At 41.2% G+C, this 23,471-nt stretch overlaps 1 protein-coding gene and 1 long non-coding RNA gene across 3 annotated transcripts in view; one reads left to right on the top strand and one right to left on the bottom strand.

Annotated features, from left to right (window-relative positions):
* Positions 1 to 6,104: 6,104 nt before the first annotated feature.
* LOC117369155 (protein-glutamine gamma-glutamyltransferase 6-like) overlaps positions 6,105 to 23,471 on the top strand; it is a 34,792-nt gene continuing 17,425 nt past the window's right edge. The window contains exons 1-6 of one of the 2 annotated variants that reach the window (XM_033963242.1): positions 6,105 to 6,216; positions 10,541 to 10,659; positions 14,442 to 14,570; positions 15,208 to 15,385; positions 18,793 to 18,928; positions 20,204 to 20,307. In XM_033963242.1, the coding sequence (XP_033819133.1) occupies positions 10,612 to 10,659; positions 14,442 to 14,570; positions 15,208 to 15,385; positions 18,793 to 18,928; positions 20,204 to 20,307 (595 nt within the window). In that variant the 5' untranslated portion in view covers positions 6,105 to 6,216; positions 10,541 to 10,611. Of the gene's footprint in view, positions 6,217 to 10,500; positions 10,660 to 14,441; positions 14,571 to 15,207; positions 15,386 to 18,792; positions 18,929 to 20,203; positions 20,308 to 23,471 lie in introns of those variants that run through there. The other variant, XM_033963241.1, reaches the window with a different exon arrangement.
* LOC117369157 overlaps positions 18,799 to 23,471 on the bottom strand; it is a 53,319-nt gene continuing 48,646 nt past the window's right edge. Inside the window, exon 3 of the long non-coding RNA XR_004541089.1 lies at positions 18,799 to 20,298. This is a non-coding gene — a long non-coding RNA (uncharacterized LOC117369157). The remainder of the gene's footprint in view (positions 20,299 to 23,471) is intronic.

Raw genomic sequence — 23,471 nt, 5'->3', positions numbered from 1 at the left:
CTACTCAGGCTATCTACCTGCCTCCTAATACTTCCATATATTCCTCAGTTCTTAATTCTATTTCTGGGGAGTTCAGGAAAGAAATCTCTCACACAAGTGTGGTTAAAAATAGTCAAAGCTTTGAGAAGCGTTTCTGCATCCGCCAACAGAACGGGACGTCAGAAAGGCTTCCCCAATACAGGTGACTGGCCATTTTATTGACATCATTAATTAATTCATTATTAAACATACGTAGTTGGTACATCTTCCAGTCACAATCCATTTACAAATTGAAGTCACATGGTTTCTGAATTTTACTTTGCTAGTAATTTCCTTAGCAACAGTGACTTAACTCATCAATATTTGCCCTAACAATATAACATGCATGTGTTAGCACTTAGCGTGTGTTACCATACAATAATATTTATCACGCGCTCAAAAGCTTAGCGCACCTTAGTAAAAGAGAAGGTAAGATTCTAATCAATATTTCACTTTGCATTAGACATCAGGGAGATTGGAATAATGATACCTTTATTGTAAAATGAAATATGAGCGTTGAGCACTTATATTTTTATCTTGGAGCTGAATGACGTGCTTCCGAGGAGGCCCTTGTAATTGTTATTTATGGATCTTTTGTAATGATTAGTGTGTGTGTGTACCTTTGTGACCCACCTTGTTAAAGGTGTGTTAGGAATAAATAAACTAGAAACTGGTTCTTCCATTGCCCAGATAAGCTCATTATGAGTGCGCTCGTAATGCTGCCTATTTTTTCCTCTCTCCGTTTTTGTGGAATAATCTTCCATCATATACAGTTCATATGTGCAGAACTTTCATTTCCAAGATTTAAATCACTTATAAAAGCATTCCATTTTCAAAAAGCCTTTGGTATTTCCTCCGCTTAAAGACTCTCCCCCTCCCCCCCCCCCCCGTTTTACTAAGGTACGCTAAGCATTTTTAGCGCACGCTAAATCTAAGTGCGCGTTAAATGCTGGCGCGTCCATAGACTAACATGCACGCATTAGTGTTTAGCGCGTGGTTAGCTTGCGCTAAAATGCTTAGCGCACCTTTGTAAAAGGAGCCCATAGTAATTCGGGGCTGTTGTTTCAGTTAGAGAACTGCAAAAGTAGGGTTATTTCATTTTGGTTTTATCTTGTTTTAGAATTAAATGGTTTCTTTCCTTTATACAAGCGCTGCGGCTCACTGGTTGAGCTGCTGCCTCTGCGCCCAGAGGTTGCGAGATCAAATCCCAGCGCTGCTCCTTGTGGCACTATTAGGCAAGTCAATCCTCCAGTGCCCAGCACTTTGAATGCCACAAAAAGGCAGTATACAAGTCCCCATTCCCTTTTATCAAGTCTGTTTCCAGCTGAGACTGTGATGTCATAATGCCTCATTCCACCAATGCCTAAGAGCCAGCCTCATCAGTGATGTCACAATGGCTTCACTGTCCTCTATTTGACTCACATAAGAACATATGAATTGCCATCCTAGGATAGACTGAAGGTCTATCAAGCCCAATCTCCTGTTTCCAACAGTGGCCAACCCACGTCCCAAGTACCCGGCAGAAACCCAAAGAGTGGCAACATTCCAGAGCTGACTCTGTGATGTCATAATGCCTCATTCCACCAATGCCTAAGGGCCAATCTCATCAGTGATGTCACAAGGGCTTGATGGTCCTATACTCAGCTCAAATAAGAATAGCCATACTGGGACAGACTGAAGGTGTGGCTCACTGGTAGAGCTGCTGCCTCTGCACCCAGAGGTTGCGAGATCAAATCCCAGTGCTGCTCCTTGCGACCCTGGGCAAGTCATTTAATCCTCTAGTGCTCACGGCTTTGAAATGCCAAAGCCACAAAAAGGCAGTACACAAGTTCTCTTTTATTATCTTTATGCAGTTTGATTATTCTCTAAGCTGCTGTGACTTTTAACATAAGAGACATAACAATGTATAGGCAATTTATCCAGGTGCAATCTCTTCAAGTATCCGCTTTATAGCATTCTTGGATCTGAGTTTGTGGACTTGAGAATGATTAGTCAATAATGTTTCTTTCAATCATTTTTTCTTCTTTTTTGGAGAATTATGTGACTGTATCAGTCTTTTCTGTACAAGATGTGAATGCTTGATAAAATAATTGAAATTTGATAAATAAAAAGATTTTTTCTTAAAATAGATTTACATCTTTATAGAAGAGCGCTTAGCAAGTTGTGCTTGTAAACCCAAACCACTGTCAATTAACGCCAATAAGCTAGTGCCTCTGTCCAGGTCAAATAAACTTACGCAAGGTATATGCACAATGGGAGCAATTCTATCAATTGCCACCAAGATTCCATTATAGAATACTGGTGTACAGTTGACATTGGTGCATCTCCGAGTAGACACTCCCTCTTACACCATGCAAGTTGGGTTGTCTACGTTAGGCCATATTGGTTACCTTATGATATGTATAGTTTATAGTATTGTATAATCAATGCACATTACAGGGAGACACACCCATGACCTGTCCATGCTCCACCCACATAAGCCCCCTCCCCAACTTGCATTCTTAGATACTACCTTATATGTAGAATAGGGCCTTGTGCATATAGGCACCTACCCGTCAATTGTTGATGCCTTTCTAAGTAGTACCAACTGTTTTAGCGTGGACACTCAGGGCAGTTTTAGCAAATATTATTTCTTCATGCAAAACGCTGCTTTACTCGTAAAATGTTTTTTTAATTACTCCCACATGCCTCCTTAATTCTTTCACCAAACCGAGTATGATTTTTGGCAGCGTATGCTATAATTATTAATAATTGTTCCCTGTGCAATATAATTTATTACACAGTGCTTTAAATGAAAACTAATTATGATGCAATCAGCATCACAAAAATCACAGTACAAATGGATTGTACTCACGTTATGGTACAGAGGAGTACAGAACATTCCACTGTCCAGCATGCCCTTCTGTGGAAAGCTCATCCCTAGCTGTAGTACTGTAAGACTGCCACAAGGGGGTCAAAGCTGCCATTTCTAAATCCACAGCTTTATGGGGCATGAAAGGGGGGCCACTAAATCAGCTAGCGCACCTTAGTAAAAGACCCCTTTATTTAGATAGTATACAAATTGTTACAGATATTATCTCTGAGCGTTTTCGTATATTTATGTGTTTTTCTTTTTTTTCATACAGCTAATGAAAACCTTAATGCACGCATCCCAAACCGGAAAGCACACCATACCGATGGCTTCAACGTGCCCGGGCTGATAGTGAGAAGACACCAACCTTTTACTGTTTCGCTAAAATTCAGCAGACCCATTGAACCCGAACAGAAAATTGAACTTGTTGTTGCAACAGGTATGGACTTTATAGATCTCTGACATGCGAGGAAAAAAAAGATGTCACACAGTCTCCCCAACACGGCAATCAGGCCCACCCCTCCACCCCCCGTGTTACACGCCTTCATGACTCAACACTGGACTCACAGCAGAGCTGTTGCCAATTTGTTAACATGCTTATCACATATAGGACACTCTATATGATGCCACAATATTTATTTAATTTTCTGTAACAAGGGAGCTCAGAACGGTTTACATGAATTTATTCAGGTACTGAAACATTTTCCCCTGCCTATCCTGGTGGACTCATAATCTATCTACTGTACCTGGGGCAACGGGGGGATTAAGTAACTTACCCAGGGTCATATGGAGAAATGTGGATTTGAACCCATAACCTCAGGGTGCCGAGGCTATAACTTCAACCACTGCATCACTCTAGAAATTAAACTGTAGCAAAAGCAAGCTAACTATAGGACAATCCAGTCAATGTGACACCACTACTGAGATTGGCAGAATGAGGCATTATGACATCACAATTCCAGCCCAAACTTTTCACACTATTTATTTATTCTGTTTTCTATATTGTTCTCCAAGGGGAGCTTAGAATGTTTTACATGAATTTATTTAGGAACTTGATCATTTTTCCCTGTCTTGCCCTGGGTCACAAGGAGCAGTGTGGCTGAGGCTGTAGCTTTAACCACTGCGTCATCCTCTCCCCTACTGTCGTCACCCCATCCAAGTTGTCTGAAGAGTGGTTTTAATATTATGGCCTCGGCATAGTCTCATTCATCATCAATAATGCCTAAATGAACAATCCAAAAACAGTAGAAGGAAGTTTTCCAGAAATATTAACTATGAAATCCAGTGGAAAGAGCAATAGTGACAGCCAAGGGGAGGGAAGAAGACAGCCAAGTAGTCCAAATGCATGCAGTCCAAGATTTATCCGACACAGCCGTGCTTCGGTGTAAGTCACTAGGGTCAGGGGTTTGCCGTATCCCAAAATGGTACATTCTCATATACGGAGGAATCGAGTCCCAGATAACTTTGAATTTTTAACATCCTTTGGAAAACACTATTGTTTGTTTAGTGGCAGCGATAGTATATTTTTTTCTGACCGGTGCCAACATAATGATCAAAAACACTGGGAGAGGGGGGAGGGGGGGAGAGGGGGAGAGTGTGGCGCAGTGATTAAAGCTACAGCCTCAGTACCCTGAGGTTGAGGGTTCAAACCCTCACGGCGCCTTGTGACCCTGGGCAAGTCACTTAATCCCCCCATCGCCCCAGGTACATTAGATAGATTGTGAGCCCACCAGGACAGGGGAAAATGCTTCAGTACCTGAATAAACTCATGTAAACCATTCTGAGCAACCTTGGGAGAACGGTATAAAAAAACTGAATAAATTAATAGGGTGAAAATTAACTCTGATAACCAGCGCTGGCATTGTGATGTCATAATGCCTCGTTCCACCAATAAGAGCCAACCTCATCAGTGATGTCACAATGGCTTGATTGTCCATTACTTGGCTCTCTTTTACTACATTTTGATTTCTAGAGTGGCTCAGTGGTTAAAGCCACAGCCTCAGCACCCTGAGGTTATGGGTTCAAGCTCACACTGCTCCTTGTGACCCTGGGAAAGTCACTTAATCCCCCCATTGCCCCAGGTACATTAGATAGATTGTGAGCCCACCAGGACAGGGGAAAATGTTTCAGTACCTGAATAAATTCATGTAAACCGTTCTGAGCTCCCCCGAGAGAACAGTATAGAAAATTGAATTAAAAAAAAAAAATTCATCCAATGTTGGACCACACCTGGGCTATAACAGCAAATCCTGGGGATATATGATTTGAAAGCTAAGTAATTTCAATGGATATTGGATATTTAAATTAAGTCTCTTATAAGGAAATAGTGCATCTATTTAGAGAATTTAGATTTTTAGAAAGTTAATATCTTAGAATAAGTTATTCGGAATAAATTTAAATAAAAAGATAAAAAAAATTTTTTAAGGAACTTATTTACAATAAATTTAAAACCTTTTTAGTTGAGGTTAGGGACTGGAAGGTTGCCGATGATTAGAGCTAAGGAGCCGGGGAAGCACGCAGACTCGTATGGTCAGAGTCCATGACTTGCGTAGGCTCGATTACTGAGGCCCTTCCAGTTAGTTAATGATATTTTTTGCACTCTTTCATATCTAGTGGGAAATTAGGGGTCTTTATTATTGAGATTATTCTCACTAAGGGATTTGAGTATAGTGTGTTTACTATAACAGCAAATCCCCAGGTTTCCAAAGCTGGCTACACCACAGGCAGTTAAGTTTACAGAAAGTTGGGACTGACTTTCATGCAGTGTTCGTGGCCAGTTAAGGGCTGAATTTTGGCACTTAACTGGCACCTCCGGAGCACCCTCAAAATAGCTGGTTTTGCTATAAGCGCTAACCGGTTATTATCAGCAGAGTTGAACTGGTGCGGTGCCACTGAAAAAATGATTGGTTAGCCCTCAAACGGTCAGGAGCTATTTCTGGCCAGTTAAATCATTTTGAACTTCAAGTCCTAAGAAATCTCTTGTCGTTGAAAGGTTGACAAGTTGGAATGTATGAGAAGGAAAAAAAAAGCACTATACTGCACGTGTTCAGAAAAATGCATGAAAAGACACTTTCTTCCTCATTGTGCTCTCTGTTTTTAAGGACCACAACCTTCTGTGACAACTAATACGAAAGCCGTCTTCCCGTTGTCCGATTCTGGGAACGGAAACGGTGCCTGGCATGCTGTTCAGTTATCCAGTACCTCCGACACTATGAGAATCATTATCTATAGCCCTGCCAACGCCGTCATTGGACGTTACGAGCTGAGCATTGAGATTTCCTCCGGGGAAGACACAACGTCTCACGCACTGGGGAAATTCATCCTGCTCTTTAACCCCTGGTCCCCAGGTACAAAAACCTTATTTGTTTATCTTTAAAAATTGTCTGTACCGTGTCACCCTAGGTGGTTTGCAGAAGATCAAACACACATAATACTTAAAACAGCACAAATAAAAACATGCTTTATTTATTTATTTTTATTACCATTATGCAGTAACTAGTCTGTAAGCCCGTTACATTAACAGGTGCTAGAGTAGATGTCGGGGTATTTTTTTTTCTTTGTCTCTCTCTCCTTGCACGCTGCCTGTCTGTCATTTTTTCTGCCTGTGAATCTCCCTGTGTCCTTAGTGCCCCCAGTGCCTTCTTCCTCTCCTCAACCCCCCCCCCCTCCGATGCCAGCCTGCCTGCCTGCCTCCCATCCCCCTTCCATTGAAACCCACCTCCCCCGATACCAGCCTGCCTGCCTCCCATCCCCCTGAGCAGCATGTTTCCATAGAAACCACCCCACCCCCGATGCCAGCCTGCCTGCCTTCCATTGAATCCCCCCACCCCACCCCCCTCCGATGCCAGCCTGCCTGCCTGCCTCCCATCCCCCTTCCATTGAAACCCACCTACCCCGATACCAGCCTGCCTGCCTCCCATCCCCCTGAGCAGCATGTTTCCATAGAAACCACCCCACCCCCGATGCCAGCCTGCCTGCCTTCCATTGAATCCCCCCACCCCACCCCCCTCCGATGCCAGCCTGCCTGTCTCCCATCCCCCTTCCACAGGGATGCGGCAGAGGAAATTAGGCCAGTAGAAGACCCGAAGCAGCGTGTTTAGTGTGCCTGGGACGCTGCTGGAGCTGCCAGGTTTCTCAGCCGTCTAGCGGCGGGAGGGTCAGCTGGGAGGGTCAACGGGGGTTTCTGCTGTGCCGGGTAGGGTCGGCGGGGGGGGGAGGGGGGAGTTGCGGCGTGTTAGTGGTGTGCCTAGGGTTGGCGGCGGGGGAGGGGGGAGTCGCAGCTGTTACCTGGCCGATCCTTACACGCGCGCATGCGCACGCCTGCGGCCACAGACCTACAGATCGTGGAAGCACGCAGTTAAGAGTGCGCACGTGCGGCCAGGGTTTTATTATATAGGATTGCTCTGATATTCATCCAGCATGATTAGGATTTTGCTGAACGCTTCCTGCATTAACTCCCTCTTATAGTAAAGTGCGCAAACCGATTAGTGCATGCTAATCGAATTAGCACATGCTAAACGCTAATGCGTCCCGTTAGACTGGCATGCACGCGTTAGCGTTTAGCGCACCTTAGTAACAGAGGGCCTACATCTGGAAATTCAACAGCTGGGCGTTCGAGGACTTGAGTTAAAAGTTATGATAATTTGGGTTATTCGATTATAATCCGATTTGTAAATTTATTTCCTGTCTAACTTTATCTTTCTGTACAAGTGGATACTTGATATATTATTGAAAAATGATAAATAAATAATAAAAATTAAAAAAAAAGCTGGGCAAGTCCAGGCACCGACCGGTTTGCAGAGCCAGTTAAGCGCGATTTCAGGAACACCGTCAATTGGTCAACGCTTTTCTATTCATGAGCAACCCTGGTAAGGGCAAAATGTGGGTATGTCGGGCTATTCAGTATTTCTGTATTTTTTATGCTTTATATGGTGAATAAATTCTGCTACCGATCTACTTCTTTTTCTGTCTAATCTGTATTTTATTAAATATATGCCTCGTATTTTGGGTGCACCAGAAGTCTTCCCTCCCCCCCCCCCAACATTTCTCCCTCTCTCCTCCCTCTCTCCTCGCTCTCCTGCCCACTAGCTCTGAATATTAAGAAGACCAAATCCATCCTATTTAAATGGAAAAAAGATATTTCACTTATAAAACCGTTTCTTATTAATAATATACCTATCAGCACGGAACCCATAGTTAAAATTCTCGGAGTACTATTTGATAATAATTTATCCTATCACGAACACATCTCTTCCATCGTTAAACAATGTTTCTTCAAACTTCGACAGATAAGATCTATTTCCAAATTTCTCTATCCTTCCTCTTTAAAGATTTTAATCCATTCATTTATCATAGCCAAAATCGACTACTGTAATGCCCTATTCTTAAATATCAGCCAAAAAGAAAAAAGAAGACTGCAAATCATTCAGAACACGGCCATAAAATTAATCTATAATGCAAAAAAATTCGATCACGTCTCCCCATTATTAATAGACGCACATTGGTTACCAGTAAACCATAGGATCCTCTACAAACTGATGTTCCTAATCTTTAAGTCCCTCACATTTAGCGAACCACAATTTATTTTAAAATCACTTATCCCATACAAACCCCAAAGATCTTTGCGCTCATCTAATCAAAATTTATTAACTGTGCCATCTTTAAAAATCATTGGAACGAGAAGAGCGGATATGTTTACTGTTGCAGGTCCACAATGGTGGAATTCCCTTCCCCACTACATTAGAATAGAAAGTGATATCCTAATATTCAAAAAGCTTTTAAAATCTCATTTATTTAAGGACGCCTTCGACCTATAAATTAACTTATGGACGTCTTTAACTAATTTTTATTCTTCTAAATGGTTGATTTGGCTCAAACAAATATGCAAGAAATGCATCGAATAAATTTTTACCCTACCTCTCGTTCTTCCCCGGTTTTTTTTGTTTTTTTTCCTCTTCCCCATTGTAACTTTACCCTCCTTCCCTATCTCTCATGTGTGTCACAATTGATTTTATTGTAATTAGGTTAAAGTTTCTTTATTATATTATGTACATCGCCTAGAATTTTGAAATAGGCGATTCATCAAATGTGAAATAAAACTTGAAACTTGAAACTTGAAGCTCAGTAACTGCCTCATCTCTAACCTCCCTGTCCCTCCCTTCATAGGCATCCGATGTCCTCGGCGATTTATTTTCACTGGCTAAACTGGCCCCCACAGACTTCTCTCTGCCGCACTCTGCCCTTGCTGACAGCACCTCCCGTTTCCTCACTAGCGGGTCACGGCAGAGGAAAGTTTTAGGGGAGGGGCCAGTGTAGGCAGCGGAAATGACTTATACAGTCACAGGATGCCTCCGAGGTACACTGGAGAGGGACAGGAGGTTTAGAGAGAAAGGCAGATCCTGGGCCACCGGCAGAGGAGAGGAAGAGAGGGAAATGAGGTACCACATCTGGGTGGGCCGGTGCCCATCCAGGCCCACCCATAGCTACACCACTGGTGCATACACAAAAACTTACACCAGCCTTGGAGCTTATGTAACTGTGCAGGTTCTTTCAGAGAGCCTATGTTATCAGCGCACATCTACATATAAGCTACCTTTATAAAATAAAGCCAGCATATGTAACTAAGGCTTCAAAACTCATTCAATTCCTATGAGCATCGGAGCATTTAACCTCAGCAGCCCTTGGAAAAATGCTCTAGCACAGATTGATAAAAGGGGGCCTAGGTGTCTTTCCTGTCTAGGCATCCTCATAAAATCTCCCTCACTATTGCCAGCTAAGAAATTTAGAGCCTGAAACATAAAAAACAAAAAAACAAAACACAAAACCTAGGAATTACAAAGAAATTAGCCATAATTAACCAAGTGGTATTTGGGTGTGATAGTCTGATGCTTCTGTTACAGTAAGTATCTTTGCATTCAAGGTGAAGTCAATGTTTTTATTAATTTGACATCTTAGTTCCCTGCCAGTCTGGCCCAAAGCCATCTACACGGTGGAGAATCAAACCACCATAACTGAAACTAAAGTGAATTCAGTGAAAACACTATAAACATTCTACAAACAACTAGATTCAAAACTTAGCAATCACTATAGCGTGACAAAGCCTGGTTCTCTATGAAGGTCACAGAATGACACTCGCTACTGTTATCTGCACAGTGGAGGCAATTATCATTCTTTGCGAGGCCTTTCTCTTTACCACAAATGATGATGCATCATTGGAATGACTGAGTAAAGCAGTAAGAATGATTACCACGATGCACTATAGCAATTTGTAGAGCCTGGAATGTGAATGATCCTCTCCGTGGCTGCACGGCTCAGAAAGTCCTTTAGCCGACCTCTTTTCCCTTTCAGTCGATAATTGTTTTTCACTGTAGATCCAATCAAATTTGTAATTCTGTGCCAAGCCTTGAACTGCTCTGGGGAAAAAAAAAAAAATAGCTTCTGGGTCTGTTTGCTGATGTTTTCATGAGCAGGAGTCGGTTTTGAAAACACCTGGTGTGATTCATGGAATGGGAATTGGGGGGGTGCTGCTGGACAGGGAGGAGGTAAAAGTAAACGAAAAGGGCTGCTAGCACCCGTTAATGTAACGGGCTAAAAAACTAGTTACAAATAATTAAATTCAGATTACCACGGAAGAGTCGATTATATTCTCAGAGTCTGCTGTCTTGCTTTCAGCTGATGACGTCTACCTGGAAAATGAAGATGAACGGAGCGAGTATGTTTTGAATGACAGCGGAATCTTATACATGGGAACCGTGAAGAATTTGCAGTACTTTGGATGGAACTATGGCCAGGTAAAGGTGGGGGGAGGGGGGAGAGACATTCTTAGGCTCGGAATGCGACGAGAATTCCTAGATAATGCAAAAATTATATATGTCAATGCATCTGGACTTTGATACCCCTGGTCTAAAGAGATAGAACTATGATAGTGATCAAAGTCCCTCCTCAAGGGCCGCAATCCAGTCGGATCCAGGATTTCCCCAATGAATATTCATGAGATCTATTAGCATACAATGAAAGCAGTGCATGCAAATAGATCTCATGCATATTCATTGGGGAAATCCTGAAAATCCGACTGGATTGCAGCCCTCGAGGAGGGACTTTGACACCCATGCTTTAGACGGTTCTTAAAAGCAAAACATGTGTACCAATCCCCAATATCCTGTTTTATCATCCCCTACCAGACTAATATACAAATACCCATAATACATAGCATCTGTGAGCGCCTACAGATATGACGGCAGTGGGGAAACTCTTTCCAATTCGTATTCAGATTATTTTATCTGTATTCCTGATTTTTGGATCCTTTTTCAGGTTTGTTTCATATATCTGTGCAAATATATCTATTTTTTAATGCACCTTAGAAATTTTAATGTGTGCTACTATAAAAATTTTAGGTGTTCTCATAGACAATAAATTAACTTTTCGACCTCAAATAAGCGCCTTAGTTAAAAATTGTTTCTATAGACTGAGAATGATACGATCATTAGCCCCTTTTCTCGACATTAGTTCTCTCAATAATCTGATACATTCACTCGTTATATCGAAATTAGATTACTGTAACTCACTTTTAAAAGGAATATATCATAAAGACTTAAAACGTTTGCAATTGATTCAAAATACTGCTATTAAGATAATTTCAGGAGCAAAGAAGTATGATCATGTAACCCCTCTCCTTCAAAACGCCCATTGGTTGCCAGTCTCACAAAGAGTAACATATAAAATTGCCCTTTTAACATTCGGAACTCTGCAGTCAAATGCCCCAGCCTTCATAGACAGATTACTGATTCCATACGACCCACCAAGATCCTTAAGGTCCATAACTCAATTTAACCTCAACATTCCTTCCCTAAAAAATATTGGCACACGCCGTACTTCAGTTTTTTCAGTTACAGCCCCGACAATCTGGAACTCTCTTCCATTATATTTAAAAATGGAAAAAAACTTAAAAAAATTTAAAAGCAACTTAAAATGCTTCCTTTTTAACGACGCTTTTAATTGAAAAACAAAAAAAACAAAAAAAAAAAACAAGAGGCTCATTTTAGAGATCAAATAAATAATATTTGTTTTTAATTCATACCCATTTCCCTAATTCCTTTTGTGTTTACCTTAAATGTTTCTTACATTTACTTTATCAATTGTATTTCTTACCCTCTTTACCACTTGTGTCTATAGCATGTCTGCCTATAATTACCTAGTATGTTTTGCCGTCAGTCATGTCGATTATAGAAAGTTTGTATTAAATGTTTTATTTACTTTTTTACTGTAAAGTTATTTTATATTCTGTACAACGCTTTGAAGAAACGAAAAAGCGTTTAATCAAAAATTGAATAAACTATAAACTTTATGCATATTGAATTCTAAGCCGACATATATTAAACTGATGTGGGAAGCATTATGTAATCTTTATACGAAGCTGTGCTAAAAATAGGCTTTAGCGCACCCTAGCGTGAGTCTTTCCCATGTGCTAAGGCCATTTCTGCCACGTCTCTCAAAAAAACCTCCATCTTTTTCTCATTAAATATTGATTAGCACATTTGTCATTTTTTTTAAATTACCATCACACATTCATCGCGATAATTAGAAATTCTGTTCCATCTACTTTAGTTTCTCTGTTGTTACAATTACCCATATGAAATTTAATTTTTCAAATTGGTTTCGCAATTTTATAATTTAATGTAATGTAATGTAATGTAATTTATTTCTTATATACCGCTACATCCGTTAGGTTCTAAGCGGTTTACAGAAAATATACATTAAGATTAGAAATAAGAAAGGTACTTGAAAAATTCCCTTACTGTCCCGAAGGCTCACAATCTAACTAAAGTACCTGGAGGGTAATAGAGAAGTGAAAAGTAGAGTTAGAGGAAAAATAAAAATAAAATAAACATTTTAACAAGACAGCATTGATCTAAATACTTTGGAAGGTAGAAGAGAGGAGAGAAAGGAATAGAAGCAGAAGGGGGAGCCGTTGAACAGTAGAATTCTGGAGAAATTTAAATGATAGAAATAGAACAAAACAAAGACAAAAGGCTAAACAATAGATAAGATTAAAGATAAATCATAAGCTGGAAAGAAAAATAAAATAAAACTTTGTCTTCAATCCACGGTTTCAGCGTCAGTGATGAAGTGGAGCAAGTAAGTTTAGGAGGAGCGATTGACGTTTCCAGAAAGGGCTTCTTCAGGGAAGAGACTTGGCAGACAGTCCCAGGATGCCTATATCTCCTCCCCTGCGATGTTCTCCCATCCATGCATTCCCTCCCAGACACACTGCCCGTGCCCCAGCCGCTCCAAGGAGGCTGCCCCAGATGAGGCCCACGGTGAATGCAGGATTCTCTCCTCTGCGGGAAAGCCGCCCGGAGCCGACAGTCGATCTTCTTAGCGGATTGCATGGGGGGGAAGAGTTCACACTCTTGGTAGGATCGGGTCTGTGTGCTCTCGGTGGTTGTGGCTGGTTTCGTGGTTAATGTGCTGTGAAAAACATTTTCTCCTTTTAGTGTCCTAGAGCTTAAAAAAAAAAAAAAAAAAAAAAAGAGTTTGAGAGACCCTGCTCTAATATATTGAATGGCAAAGGAAAGGTTGTTACTTACCTGAAAGCTGACATGTTAGATCAGGGTCTCTCAAACTTTTTCAAGCCGGGGCACACTACAGGTAGTGGTCAAGGCTTGAAGCACCCAGACGTGCGCGGATGTGCAGAGGCCCTCCAGATAGGCCCTGAGCCGCCAGTAGGGGGCGCCAGCAGGGAAGAAGGCCGGAGAGAAGGAGAGGCACTGGCACCAGCCGATTGCCTACAGCAGCGTTTCTCAACTACTCCAAGCTAACCACCCCCTAAGTCTAACAAATATCAACTGAGTGCCCCAACCACAGACCTCCCTAGGCCCACCCAGATCCCATCCCCTTTACTAATTGTAATGCAATGTTTTCCATTCATTTTTCATATACACACAGGAGATATAAATTCTCAAAATTGACATATTTCAATCACTATATTGAAAATAAAATCATTTTACCTACTGGCGATCCTCTTCAGGCTGCTGTAATTAGCTTTAAAGGTGAGACCGGGAAGCCAGGGGGGAAGCTGGAGGATGCTAGAGCGAAGGGGGCAACATGCAGGCCTTTGGCGAATCGGGCAGTGCTGGTGCTGTACTGCCTGGGGAAGTCAGCTGGCAAATGCCTCTCTTCCGCCTCAATGTGCCACGGCACACTTGGAATCTCAGGAGGCACACTAGTGTGCCACGGCACTCAGTTTGCGATACATTGCTGTAAGTGATCTCATATTAACTATTTGCTAGCCAGTTAGCAAATGGTAAATGCATAGTGCTACTTACCGTAGATGGCACATCCTTGCCCATGCTCCGCCCTTAGCCCAAAATCACTTGAACTGCATTTTACCATGCAGTAACTGCTAGAATATTGTGAAACCTCTTAGCCTTAAGTAAACTGGTCCCTAAGGTTTTTTTTTCTTCCACTCTTTACATACGAGAATTAAAGCTTAGCGAATCAAGGCCATGAGGTTGGTCTGTAGGATAATCGTGCGGGGATCAGAAATGACAGCTTCATCTGCTTTTATTTGTAGTTTGAGAAAGATATTCTGGACATCTGCTTGGATATTCTGGACAGGAGCCTGGAGTACGCCAAAGATCCGGCGGCCGATTGTTCCAAAAGAGGCGATCCGGTGTATGTGGGCAGGGTGATCAGCGCAATGGTAAGGAATGGGTTAAGCTGATCCAAGTTAAAAATCAATAATAATCTCAGAATTAAAACGCTTTAAAAATGTCACATCGAGGCAGTGGCCTGGTAAGGGTGACCCTCCCCTGCCCTCCCCCCGTCGTTCGTGCACCCCTTCCCTTTATAACTTCTCTGGCATGAGCGGCATGCTTACGACGGTGTCGGCTCACCCTTTGATGTCACTTCCTAGGCACGGGTCCCGGAAGTGATGTCACAGAGAGTGCCGAAGCTGACGTGGGCAGCAACCTCAAGCTGGGGAAGTCAAAAAGGTAGGGGGACGGCAAGGGGCATAGCCTGGCATTCAGTCTCTGGGTATAATGCAGGTGGCAGTCAGCAAAACAGCAATCACCACCAGATAATTATTGACCCCCCCTAATCGCCCACAAATACAACACTGCACTAATTTATTTTAAAAGAATAGTTATTGCCTTCTTTCAAAATTGTCTTGCCTAGTTCAATTACACAAGGCCAGGGCCGTTCATTGGATTTCCTTTCCAGACCCACATCGTCAAAATCCACGTTGTGTTTTGTCGCATCCATTTCCACATTTACCCTTATTTATGTCGTTATCGTATAAAAGATGAAAGCTCTTGTGGGTTTTTTTTTTGGTATAGATTAATAGCAATGATGAAAACGGCGTACTGGAGGGAAAGTGGGAAGAGGACTTCAGTGACGGCACTGACCCAACCACCTGGAATGGGAGTGCCGAGATCCTTTCAAATTGGCGCAAAGGAGGATACGAGCCTGTCAAATACGGCCAGTGCTGGGTGTTTGCGGGGGTAATGTGCACAGGTATGCAACATTTTAGGAACAACAACTAAACTCTAAGTTCTTCTGACAGTGATGCTACGAAAAGCACCTCTATAACAGGGCATCTGGTAGAAGCCTATATTATGCAGGAAATTGGAACCTGCATAATATAGGCCTTAAAGGACCTAGTCCGCTAGGGATACAGGACCCAACACGGTTCGCGTTTCGACAAAAAGTCTTCTTCAGGGGTCCTATAAAGGTGAGTACGTGGGAAACAATTGTGTGGTGAGCCGGAAGTGAGACACTGCTTGCATTTGCAATGTCGAAACACGGACCGTGTTGGGTCCTGTATCCCTAGCGGACTAGGTCCTTTAAGGCTTTTATGTGGATAACCTATTTTTATGTGGATGAATTTGTTTTATGTGGATGATTTCAGTGTACCTTTGGAACTTTGACACTTTCAAATAAAGTCCATTAGGAACATCGTCACTCCACAGAGTTTTTTTGGTTTTCTCTGGATTTTCTTCTTTGTGGATATTTTGGGGTCAATTCCTTTTGTTTTTTGCTACTTAGGATTTTAAAGTGTTTGAGGTTTGCGCAGATGAGGACGGAGCTTAGGCATTGGTGGAATCAGGCATTATGACATCACAGTCTGAGCTCTAGAATGTTGCAAACACAAGCAGTGTCTCACTTCCGGCTCACCACACAATTGTTTCCAACATACTCACCTTTATAGGACCCCCAGGGACCCCTGAAGAAGACCTTTTTGTCGAAACACGGACCGTGTTGGGTCCTGTATCCCTAGCGGACTAGGTCCTTTAAGGCTTTTATGTGGATGATTTATTTTTATGTGGATGAATTTGTTTTATGTGGATGATTTCAGTGTACCTTTGGAACTTTGACACTTTCAAATAAAGTCCATTAGGAACATCGTCACTCCACAGAGTTTTTTTTTTGGTTTTCTTTGTAAAAGCCAGCATCAGATTTTTGTAGCCCAAATGCATGACCCTGCATTTTCTAGCATTAAATATTACCCATCAAATTGTGGGCCATTCTTCAATCCTTGCTAGGTTTTCCCTCATGTTATCTACACCTCATTGCAGATTTTGATGTCATCCACAAAGAGGCAAATCTTACCAGACAGCCCTTCAGCAATATCTCTTGCAAAGATGTTAAAAAGAATCATCCCAAACACTGAACCTTGTGGCACACCACTGGTAGCCTTCCCTCCCCCATTTACCACTATACTCTGTCGCCTTCCACTCAACCATTTCCTAACCCAGTCAGTCTGTTTAGGATCCATGCTGAGGGTATTCGGTTTATGTATTAGCTGTCTATACAGAACTTTATCAAAGGCTTTACTAAAATCTAAATACACCACATCTATTGCTCTCCCTTGAGCCAATTCTCTGGTCACCCAGTCACAGAAATTAATGAGATTTGTCTGACAAGAACTACCTCTAGTGAAACCTTGCTATCTCGGGTCCTGCCTAGAGAGTTAGGAATGAGCACCTAAGCCGTCTTAGAGCTGGTGTAATTGTAGTTACCTAAATACCAAAGATATATGTGTAGTTTATAGCAGGGATCTCAAAGTCCCTCCTCAAGGGCCACAATCCAGTCAGGTTTTCAGTATTTCCCCAATGAATATGCATTGAAAGCAGTGCATGTACATAGATCTCATGCATATTCATTGGGGAAATCCTGAAAACCCGACTGAATTGCGGCCCTCGAGAACCGGAGTTGCCCACCCCTGGCCTAGATGGTCTCTTCAATCCTAGCTTGATCTCTTTTGACTATCCATCCCCTCTTTGTGTGTGTCTAGCTCAGGGTTGGGCAACTCTGGTCCTCAAGGGCCGGAACCCAGTCAGGTTTTCAGGATTTCCCCAATGAATATGCATTGAAAGCAGTGCATGCAAATAGATCTCACGCATATTCATTGGGGAAATACTGAAAACCTGATTGGATTCCGGCCCTCGAGGAGGGAGTTTGAACACACAATTATGCATTTGTAGAACACTATAAACCAGGGGTCTCAATCTATGCTCTGCCCATGTGCACACTTCCCTTAGAACTAGGCATAGGGTTACTAGACACCCAGAAAAACCCAGATTTGTCCTCTTTTTAAAGGACTGTCCAGGGTCCCGGATGGACTTTCCAAAACCCGGCAGTTTGTCTGGGTTTTGAAAAAGCCCCAACGAGCTCCGGCCACATCTGGAGGGCATCCGAGCATGCACGGCTGATGTCACACTTATCTGTGCGTGCTCCAGGCCCCTTCAGACGCGGCCATAGCTTGTCAGGGAAGAAAGGAGGAGGCTTGTGGGGGGAGGCGGGGCTGGGGAGGAACGGAACAGAGCTGAGAGCGGAACTGGGCGGGGCCGGAGCGAAATGGGGCAGTGCTGGAGGCGGAACAGGGCGGAGCCATGTGTCCGGGTTTTTGCGGCCCAAAAAATGGCAACCCCCAACTAGGCACTGTGCAAGATTCACGCATATTTACAGAATAGTGCTTACATGGAATATTGGTAGAAACAGGCATACAAGCACACAATGAGCATATATGATAGTATTTTAAATATTTACCTATGTAATGAGTGCTTAAATGCTAGCGCTTTATTTTTTTTTTTAGAATTGTTCCAATTTACCAGCACCGCATCGATAGCCATAATTCTATAAATGGCATCCGTTATTTTCTATTCATTTTTTTCATTTTACTTTACTCCCTCTTTTACTAAGGTGGGCTAACCGATTATCGCACGCTAAACGCCGACGCGTCCAAAGACTAACATGCACGCATTGGCGTTTAGCATGCATTAAAAAAATCGATTAGCACGCACCAATTGGTTAGCGCACCTTAGTAAAAGAGGGCCTTGAGGTGCGCTAAGCGTTTTAGCGTGGATTCAGCGCGCACTAAATCAACGCAGGCGCCAACCGTTAACGCGTCCATAGGATAACATGGACGCGTTAGCATTTAGCGCGTGTATAGCGCGCGCTAAAAAGCTTAGTGCACCTTTGTAAGAGAGGGAGGTTAGTCTTCCATTGTAAACCGTTGAGGCGCTTGTTGATTAAACAAATAAACTTGGAAACACCTAGCGGTTATCTGACAAAAGTGCCGAGCAGGCCTAGGAGTTAGGCCTCATTAGACCCCACTTATAGAATCAGTCCCTAAGCGCTAATGTTCAGTGGCCATCTCGCACTGGAAATGAGCGCTTAGTGATCTAAGTGCTATTTAACCATCCAGGAGCCATTCGTAGCCAATTAAATAGCGCTGAATATCGGGTGGAGGGTGTCTGGCTTGTTGCTGGCAACCATTGGTATTGTCTGACTCTTCTCCTCACACTGGCACTCTATGACCCCACCACCGCAACAACAAAAAAGAAAATGCCAGAACGCAGTCTATAATGGTTTCAAATGAAGAGTGGAATATTTAATTTCTTCTCTTCGTTTTGTATCAGTCTTGAGGTGTTTGGGGATTCCTACCCGGGTGATCACAAACTACAACTCAGCACATAACACAGATGGAGTCCTAAGCATTGACATATTTTACGACGAAGAGGGAAAGGTCCTGGACATAAGCAATGACAGCATTTGGTAAATATCCTCCGCCGACTCTACTTGAATAAGGTGCCAATTGTCTTCCAGTATTGTCTTAATCAAACTTAAGTGTGAAGAAAACAGTAAGTTTGAAAATGCATGAAGCACTTCTGTGTTGATATGATACAGTACTCCAAGAGGAGGAAATTTTTTATTTTTTTTTTCACTCACAGAATAATTAAGCTCTAGAATGCGCTGCCAAAAGATGTAGTAAAAGCAGTTAGCTTAGCTGGGTTTAAAAAAGGTTTGGATAAGTTCCTAGAGGAAAAGTTCATAGTCCATAGTTGAGGAAATATGAGCTTTGATATGCAAATATGGCGAGGGGCTGGTAATTATGGGGGTTGGGCGAAGGGTTAGATGGGGTGTGTGGGGACGACAACTTGGCCATTCCATATACATAGGTTAATGCATCCTTTCCTATTCTTCCACATATAATAGCTAAAATTAGCAAATGCTTGTAAAAATGTTCATCCTCTATGAATCATAAAATGCAGTGTTATGCAGAGCTAACCAAAAGCTTTGGCACATAAAAAAGGTTTTCAATTACTATGTTATAATTATATTGGCGTTCTATTTCTGAAATTTTATTGACTTGTTTGTTTGCCTTAATCAAATTTAATAAACCTAAATCTATAAATGGGAGCTCCACCTATATCCTACAGATAAACAACTCCTTTGAACGAATAGCTAAAATTGGATCCACTGTCCATAATTATATAGAATTGATCAGCTTATCCGCAGTGATGGTGATCAATTCTATATAACTGTGGATCCAATTTTAGCTATTCATTCAAAGAAGTTATCTGTCCAAGATGTCTGATCTCCTTGCATTTTGAGACACCTGTGTCTTTGTCAACACGACTCCTGAAGCAGGCATGGTGGATCCAAAATACAGACCGTGTCGGGTCATTGTGAGAGAGATATATATAAAGGCTTTTTCTAAATCATCTATGATTTTGAGTACACTTCTGTCCCTTGGTTGAATTGTTTTTGGAACTCTTATTGTTCCGCTCTGGTTATCCCTGTGGAGATCCTGTTTGTTCTTTTTTCTAACTATATGGGATGAGCACCGAGTGGTGGTGTGATTTGGTTAGCAGTGAAATTCAGACCTCTAACTGGTAGAGTTAGGACAGCCTCCCAGATCCAACAGGTGTGCCTCAAGGACATGACTGAGAAGCACTCGGTTTTTGTATCTCCTATTTTGTTGAACAGTCTTGTGTCTTTTGGTGTAACTTCAAAGAGTTTCTTCTATTTGTTCCAATAATGGTACAGGAATTTCCATGTTTGGAATGAGTCCTGGTTTATTCGAAGAGATTTAGGATCGCATTATGATGGATGGCAGGTCCTGGACTCCACTCCACAGGAACCTAGTAAAGGTAAGATAGTGACAAGTGGAAATAGTGGTAATATTTTTTTGCTGTGGTGAATTCAACTTCTAAAAAAAAAAAAAAAAATTTCATGTTAAGAATATTTATCACTCCAAAGAAACATCCCATGGATGAATTTCTTGCTAAAAAAAAAATAAATAAATAAATAAAACTCAACCAACCAGTTGATCACTTTCTGGTCAATATTCAGAAGCACTTATAAGGGCAATATTGGTTCCCACCAGTGGATGGATAAGTTTTAGCCTTACAAGATGAAATATAGTCAGAGTTTGACTGTTTAAGCTAAGGAAAGTAATCAAAACAAAGAGAGGAAGAGCAATTGACACCGCTTATATTGTAAGTTAGGGAAGGATCAGGTGTGTCCTAGGGGCAGGTTCAAGAATTTATCCATTTAATTGGGCTACTTATAGAGCAGTTCAAGTTTCAAGTTTATTAAAAAAAAATTTTATACCGCTCAATCAGACTTCTGAGTGGTGTACAATAAAAATAGGGTTTGCAGTTGACAATTAAAATATACGTAACATACCCAGATAAGACAAACGGGAACAAATGGAGAGATGGATAGGAACTACAATATTTTAAGGAAAGAGTACAATTAAGGAGAGAACGACCAGGAAGGGAAAGATGAGGCCTTCTGCCGTCGGCGTCTGTGTAACCCGTATAAGGGCAGTTAAGTATCAAATGCATAGACCATCAAGAGAAACTAGAAACTTCTACTTATTTGCTTATCCAAAAATTAATGGGCGTAGATATAAGACCTTCTTAGATAGGATCCTAGCAACAATCTTGGTTAGATATATTACCCTACTGCAGTTTTCGGGAATTAATTAAGACCCCTTTGTTCGATAAGTTTATTACTTAGTGAATTTTATTATTGAAATTCTATTTTACACATATTCGTATTGTTGTATTTCACCGATTGTCCAGCTCTTTTTAGTATAAAACCGCCTAGAACTTTTGGTTATGGCGGTAAAAAAGAATAAAAGTTATTATCTTTGAACAAAAATGTTTTCAGCTTTGTTGTAAAATGGAGTAGAGATAATTCTTCACGAAGATAACTAGGAATAAAATTCCAAAGGGATGGTGCAGTCACTGTAAAATTATTGGATCTTATTGTATTTATGGACGTGAGAGATGGGACTGCAAGGAGATTTTGAGACATAGAGCGAAGTGTTTTAGATGGACAATAGGGGATTAGGAAACTATTGATAAATTCAGGTTGGTTACTTTGACGTGTCTTGAATGCAAGTAATAGAATTTTATAACTAATTCTGTATTCAACAGGCAACCAATGAGCTTTGTGCAAGAGGGAGGAAACATGATCGAATTTTTTAGCATTAACATCAACAATCTAAAATAATAAATCAATATAAAATAAAAAAAACATATGTCGCATCATACAGTAGATGTTACATAAGAACATAAGAAGTTGCCTCCACTGGGTCAGACCAGAGGTCCATCGCTCCCGCGGCGGCCCATCAGGTCTATGTTATAAAATATATCATCACTACATGCACACACACACACACACAAACAAACAAATAGCTCTTCCGCATTCAGGACAGGATGACCCACCCTCCCTACAGTCAGTTGAATTTTCCAACTAGCCATATTGAGGGGTCCTTTTACTAAGGGCTCCTTTTACAAAGATGCACTAAGTGTTCTAGTGCATGCTAAATATTAGCGTGCACTAACCACATGCTAAACGTTAATTGAATTGGTTCCCTCAGTTAAAATCCTTGGAATAGTAATTGATGCGAATCTTTCATACCATGATCATATTTCTCTTATAGTTAAAACCTGTTTCTTCAAACTTCGTCAAATTAGATCAATCTCTAAATTCCTTACTACTTCATCCCTGAAAATATTAATCCATTCTTTTATAATATCAAAAATCGACTACTGTAACGCTTTATTTTTAAATATCACAAATAAGGAGAAAAGGAGATTACAGATTATCCAGAACATTGCCGTAAAATTAGTTTATAATGCAAAAAAGTATGACCATGTCTCACCTCTTTTGAAGGATGCACATTGGTTACCCATTGGGCATAGGATCATGTTTAAAATAATGTTTCTTATTTTTAAAACATTAGCTTTTAATGAACCGCAGTTCATATCTAAGTTATTAATTCCATACAAGCCAAAACGCTCGTTAAGATCATCGGAACAGAGTCTCCTTTCAGTACCATCTTTAAAGGTTATTGGAACCAGAAGACTAGATATTTTTACAGTTATGGGCCCTCAGTGGTGGAATATGTTACCACAGTATATTCGATCTGAACCTGATTCTGTTAAATTCAAATCACTTTTAAAGACTTATTTATTTAAAGATGCCTATGATTTTTAACACAGCTTTCTTAATTCTTTTTTACATTGTGCTCTGGTTTTATAAATACCCTCCCTATTGTTCTTTCCTTTTTTTTTTTAACAATACCCTATTATTGTAACTTTTTCCCCTCTCTCCCTAAACTCATGTATGTATCATTTGTATCTTGTATTTTTGAATTATCTTGTAAGTTTCTTATATATTAAAATTGTAACATGTACATCGCCTAGAATTTATAATAGGCGATTCATCAAAAACTGAATAAACTTGAAACTTGAAACTTAGTCTATGAATGCGTTAGCAGTTAGTATGCGCTAAAACACATAGTGCACCTTAGTAAAACATGGGGTAAGACGCGCTAACCGATTTAGCGCGTGCTAATCTTTAGCGCGCACTAAATCGGTTAGCGCACCTTAGGGCTCCTTTTACAAAGCCGCGCTAGCGGGTTTAGCACACAACTTTTAATCGCACGTTAACCCCCACGCTGGCCAAAAAAACTACCGCCTGGCTCAAGAGGAGGCAGTAGCGGCTAGCGGGGCCGGCGGTTTAGCGCGTGGTATTTACACACGTTAAAACCGCTACCGCGTCTTTGTAAAAGAAGCCCTTGGTACAAGGACCCCTGAATTTCCATTAGATAAATTTGCAAATCCATTATGGATATCCTGAAAACCTGTCAAGCTGTAGGATCCCAGTTTTGTGAAGCTCTCTTGTAAGGATTAACAAATTTCTCCGTTTATCAATTTATGGGGTTTAGTTTTAAGACTTTTTCTCATTATTGAGTTAAATATTGTATTTTTATAAATGATTGCTTTATTGTAAACTG

The sequence above is a fragment of the Geotrypetes seraphini genome, chromosome 11, assembly GCF_902459505.1.
Source record: "Geotrypetes seraphini chromosome 11, aGeoSer1.1, whole genome shotgun sequence".
Taxonomy (NCBI): Eukaryota; Metazoa; Chordata; class Amphibia; order Gymnophiona; family Dermophiidae; genus Geotrypetes; species Geotrypetes seraphini.
This window is presented reverse-complemented; position numbering and strand designations above follow the sequence as displayed.